The sequence below is a fragment of the Nothobranchius furzeri genome, chromosome 6 (genome assembly GCF_043380555.1).
Source record: "Nothobranchius furzeri strain GRZ-AD chromosome 6, NfurGRZ-RIMD1, whole genome shotgun sequence".
Classification (NCBI taxonomy): Eukaryota; Metazoa; Chordata; class Actinopteri; order Cyprinodontiformes; family Nothobranchiidae; genus Nothobranchius; species Nothobranchius furzeri.
In genome coordinates, this window is record NC_091746.1 from 24,829,769 (window position 1) to 24,835,468 (window position 5,700).

Sequence of the window (5,700 nt, forward strand, 5' to 3'; positions counted from 1 at the left end):
AATCGCATTAGGGAGGATGCTAAAGATTTTGTTTCTAATAGAATTAATTTTACTTGTATAAAAAAATCCCATGAAGTCATTGCTGCTGAGGGCTAAGGGAATAGATGGCTCAGAGCTATGATTCAGTGTAAGTTTAGCAACTATACTGAAAAGAAATTTAGGATTATGCTTATTCTCCTCAATTAATGCTGAGAAATAAGGAGTGAAAATGAATGTAATTCCTAAAATGACATTAAAAGGAAACGGGGGGGAGTGGATTTGATTATATGTTACAACGGCATGCCACACATAGTTTTACAGAGGGAGGTGCGCGTGAGCGTGCGTCATAAATATGCGCCGCTCACATCCACTCTCGTTCAATGTCAGTTCGCTCTAGTGTTTCTACTTTTTCTTTTTAACTACCGCTGGTAGTTAAGTTTATTAATCACCATGCAGAGAGCTGCTCGCGCCGTTTTTTGTGATTTTTCTGGAGTCGTGAACCCGTTGGTGACTCATCAGAGCTTTAAAAGCAGAGGTAAGCGGTTTGTTTATGAGGCTTTGAGCTAAAGATGCTAATGCTACAAACACTTACCCAGCATGTCCAACGATGTAAGAGTAAGTTTTGTTGTACGATTACTTACGTAGTTGAACGTTTTCTGTTCCTTAAGTATATGAAAACAGAACATGGTAATTGGGAAGCTTGTTTTAGGTGATTTAGAAGCTTTTGGGTTGTTTTCTGGCTAAGAAGAACCCATAACTAGCTTAACCTGTGGGGGTTTGTTTGTTTTGCTGGTGTAGCGCTCCTCCAGCACAGCTGTAGAGCCTACAGCGTTGTTCCGCCGCCGCAGAACGAAGAGGAGAAGGAGCTGTTGCACCGGATGCTGCGGGTGGACCACGCAGGTGAATATGGCGCTAATCGGATCTACGCCGGCCAGATGGCGGTGTTGAGTCGATCAAGGACCGGACCCCTCATCCAGGTATGGAACAGAATGAAAAAAGTCTAAACAATGAAAAGATGTTAAGGATGAACAAATACCCCCAGATCGCACAGCCGTTGTTTTTGTATATTCCCGCCTTTAGAAACCTCAGATATTTTAGTCCCAAATCAATGAAAAGAATCAGGACTAGGATAAATATCATCTGTACGTTTTCTTTAATCCTGCTGGAGGCTACAGCCATCACCCAGGACTACACGAGGATGTTTTAGCCACTGTGATGTACGAGTCTCACCGCCTAACCCAAGTTAACAAGTCATTTTCACTAACAGAAAATTAAAAGGAACTTCAGTTACTTTTCCCTAGGTCTGGACTTGTGTTGATTTCTTCCTCCTGTTGCACGTTTAAACATATTTGGTATCTGTTATCATTTAGCTGACACCATGATTGTGTGAAAAAGAGCAGGCAGTATTTTCAGCCTCACATTCAGACTGACTGGATACCAACATAAAATCTAGCAGAGACTTTAAACTGGATAGTTTGGCTCTATCTCCGGCTATTATATTTTTATGGGTGCACCCATGTCAGGTCACCTGTGGGGTCTACAGAGAGACCCACATTCATGCAAACAATACAAAGGATAAAACAGAAGTTGGCAGGAATAGTCATCAGTTTTCTGCAGAATGCAGATGGATTTCAATTTGAAAACCGAAACAAACAAGTGAGAGAACAATAAAGGAGCTAACATTATGACCTAGATACCTCGCTAGGTAACCTGCAGCAGAGAGAGGGAGAAAAGACAGCAGGAAAGAGGAGTGCTGATAGGGTCCTGGGGAAGAAGAAACACTTTCAGACAAGATTTGTTTGATTGGTTGCTGCATTATGATTTAGAAACTTAAAATAAACTGTACATGCCTGTTTAACCTGCTGTTTAAGGTCTGCAACATCTTTTTTATAGCAAATGTGGGATCAAGAAAAGAAACACCTAGCCAGGTTCAATGAAATTCTTGCTGAGAACCGAGTCCGCCCCACAGCGCTGCTACCTTTCTGGAACATTGCTGGTTTTGTGTTAGGTCAGTAAAACAGTTGGACTAATACACAAAACCATGAACCGTAGTGACATGAATTAAGTCATTTGGCTTTAAATGTCCTGCAGGGGCTTCCACTGCCCTTCTGGGGAAAGAGGGCGCCATGGCGTGCACCGTGGCCGTGGAGGAGAGCATCTCAGAGCACTACAACAGCCAGATAAGAGCTCTGATGGAGATCGACCCAGAGCGATACACTGAGCTGTTACAGGTGAGCGGTGGGCCTAACGTGCTACAGGAACCTTTCACGTTTCTGTTGCACCTTTTGTTACATGTTGCCCCAAAGAGAGTAAAAAAAGAATATTTTAGGTTGCTGCTTTTTCGTAGATAATCCACATTATCACACGTTTTCATTTAGTTTTTCATCTGAGTTTTTTATTCTAGTTATAAAAATAATTCATCCGTATAAATATGAAATATCAATCTGATTGATTTTTGAATGTTTAATCAGAACACATAGTTAATCAAAACCAAGATTTTTTTAAAGAGGTTCTTAATATTTAAGGTGCAATATGTAAGAATGACATGGCGTCCTGTGGCCAGATTTGGGTACTGCGGACCATTTTCCCAATAAACAGTGACCGTCACTCCTGTTCCACGAGTTTCATGGCTGTTGCCAGTTACGGATCAGCGCCAGATGATTCTAGATGACAAAGGAGCGATGGTAGCAACCCACCGTAACCACGTCCCTCTTTACTTTCTTTAAAAGGACAAAAACTGACGACCCCAAGTCGACTGAGTAGGAATGTGTTTCAGTCTAACCTTCCTTCCAACATGATTAAGGTATTAGACTGTTTTGTGATTATTTCACTATTTCACAGTAAATTCTTACACATTGCACCTTTAACAGAAGGAACTAAACAGATTTTAATATCAAATAAGCTATTGTTTGCTTTTTGACAAACATGTAATTGAATACAGCATACTGTTATGTTGATTCTACTGTGTGATGGTAAGCTTGTGAGTCCAGGTCTCCCAGTGGGGATGAAAACGTGCTTTATTAATAAATCACGACAACTTTCTCTGTTGAATTCCCTGATTTTAAACACGTTGCCACAGCCTGAACACAAACTAAACACATCCGCAGAGCCGCGATGACCGTTATAGCAGAGTAGGGTTTTATTATTAATGAAGACATCACATCTTGACAGTGCTAAAAAACCTCCAGGCCTCTTTGAGAATGTTCATTTCTGCGTTTATTTGGGGCAGGTATGGTTATCGTTAAACTTCTCAAATTTTTATTTTTTCATTCATTGTTCAATATTTCCTTAGAAGTAAGATAAAAAGACAAAGGTTTATTTTTAGACTGACCTGACAAAAAAGCGTTTAAAAAATGGAGATTGGTCTCTCATTTACCTGAATAAATTAACTTTAGCATCATAAATTCCATTAGATTTATTTTAGGGCTGCAAGATATTAGGAAAACCTGCGAAATGCGATAACAATGATTAATATTGTGATGACGACATTACTTGCGATAAATAAAAACTTGGGAACAAAAATAATCAAAAACAAAGAAATACAAAAAATCATAAAAGCAAAAAAAGCAAAAGATGTGAGGGAAAAGGAAAAACAAAATGAGGGGAAAAAAGGCGATCAGTGGATCCCTGGAAAGGCAGAATCAGTAGAACAAAGCTAACTCCGGTGTTTGCTAACCATCAAAATTAAGTCCCGCCCACCGCGGGGGGGGGGGGGGGGGGGGGGTTTCTCTAACCTATGAGAACCCACCCAAGTGGGTGAAGAGCTCTATTTGATTTGTTAATAAAACATGATGCTTCTGGCTGAAGGTCAGAATGCATTATGGGTAGCAAACATTTGAGCTGACCATTGTGATATTTATCTGTTCTTTGCCTAATGCAAATACGATATATTTACGATATATCGTGCATGCTGATATCGCGATAACGATGTATTGTGCATGCTGATATCGCGGTAACGATGTATTTACGATGTATTGTGCATGCTGATATTGCGATAACGATATATTTACGATATAATGTGCATGCTGATATCGCGATAACGATGTATTGTGCATGCTGATATCGCAATATCGATGTATTTACGATGTATTGTGCATGCTGATATCGCGATAACTATATATTTATGATATTTTGTGCAGCCCTAATTTATGTTAACATGTCAGGATGAAGCGACACAATTAGCTGTGGAAACATTTTATTAATCCTAGCCATGTTTTAGTAAACTGTTGTTATTTAGTGAAACATACAGCTTTTAATGTTGTAATCTACATTTGTCCTAAAGTATTAAATCCCTTTTGGATTTTAAAGGTGATAAAAGAATTCCGGGACGATGAGATGGACCATCATGACACCGGACTGGAGCACGATGCAGAATCTGTAAGTGTGTTTTCTAAAATCTGGTTTAATAAACTATCAAATTCATTAATGTGTGTGTGTGTGTGTGTGTGTGTGTTTTAGGTGCCTGGATATTGGCTTCTAAAGAACGTAATACAGCTGGGTTGCAAAGCTGCAATTTATGTTTCTCAGCGCGTCTGATTCTTGCATTTAAACACCACATTTGTATATTTTTATTCCGTTTTTTTTTTTAGATCCGATCATTCGCTTGACTGAAAGACTTGTGATGTAACACTTTGCCATTAATTAGCCAGTTTTGTCTGAACGTTGTTTATCGTTGAAGTGGAGATGACCAGTACTGAAATAAACGGCTATTATTTAAACGTGTTTTGTTTCTGTGTCACGTTTAATATTTGAAGGTGTCAACTGTGTAAAAAGTGGTCTCTGTGAATCAAAGGGATCTTCCACCTCTAAGTGACATTCATCCGTTCATTCACCAGAGTTGGATTAAAGCATTTTGTAACCTCACCAGTCCTAATCTGGCACTATTCTGTTAGCTTTAGCATATCATACACAATGTAAGTGAATGATAACGACTATCGTTTTCTATAAAAAGGTGAGGAAATGACTCTAATGATCCTAATTTGTCTTTCTCAGTCATAACTGAATATATTAAAAATAAGATGAAGGACTGACAGGAGCTGAGTTCGACCTGGGACTACGTTATGACAAACCCTAACCCCATCGCTGCAAGGACACGACACTGCCACTCCCGCAAACACGGTTAAACATGAATGGTTTTCCTTTGACGTAAAAATAAATACCTAAAATACACGATAAGGACATATCTATGCCTGCATACTCGCCATCGTACCCTTCATCTAACGCTCCTGTTTCATATGTAATAGATCGTAAATCAAGCTGAGCAATGGCTTGTCGGGCTGGCTGGGCTGCTAAACGCGCCCACAGCTGTTCTGGGTACTTTAGGTCACTGAGCGAGAAGGATTGTGAAAAGGCTCCTTAACCGTTACCCCTTTCATCAAACCCAACAAGGTGAACGATACTCTAATTTCTGTACGGCTCATAATTTCATTACGGCTATAAGACGTCGTTAATCTGAAACCCTGAAGAACCTTTTCTGAAGAAAAGATACCAGATAAATCCAGTATGCACACTTTAACACCAGTATTCATTAAAAGGTGCATCTTTATTGTTTCTTGAGGTTTTGGGTCACGTTTTGCACACAAGTCAAACTTCCTCCCTGTAATTTTCTACTGCTATCAACAGTTTAATGGTTGCTGCAGCACAATCTGTGTTATCACGTTTTTTCTTTTGACTCTTTTGCTGCTCAGCTGAACCCAAGTTTATCAGAGGGTCAATTTCTGC

The 5,700-nt window shown here is 39.6% G+C and overlaps 1 protein-coding gene across 1 annotated transcript; it reads left to right on the plus strand.

Moving 5' to 3' along the window:
- The first annotated feature begins 314 nt into the window (after positions 1 to 314).
- coq7 (coenzyme Q7 homolog, ubiquinone (yeast)) lies at positions 315 to 4,701 on the plus strand. The gene is made up of 6 exons (XM_015970885.3): positions 315 to 514; positions 778 to 956; positions 1,873 to 1,987; positions 2,071 to 2,210; positions 4,288 to 4,356; positions 4,438 to 4,701. The coding sequence occupies exons 1-6, from the start codon at positions 430 to 432 to the stop codon at positions 4,513 to 4,515; spliced, it is 666 nt and encodes a 221-aa protein (XP_015826371.1). The 5' UTR covers positions 315 to 429; the 3' UTR covers positions 4,516 to 4,701.
- The last annotated feature ends 999 nt before the right edge of the window (positions 4,702 to 5,700 follow it).

Excerpts from the sequence above, each read along its gene's own strand:
- coq7 (XM_015970885.3), top strand. The coding sequence starts at position 430 with ATGCAGAGAGCTGCTCGCGCCGTTTTTTGTGATTTTTCTGGAGTCGTG. Across the intron at positions 957-1,872 it reads GGACCGGACCCCTCATCCAG|CAAATGTGGGATCAAGAAAA; the intron begins GTATGGAACAGA and ends TCTTTTTTATAG. Across the intron at positions 4,357-4,437 it reads TGGAGCACGATGCAGAATCT|GTGCCTGGATATTGGCTTCT; the intron begins GTAAGTGTGTTT and ends TGTGTGTTTTAG.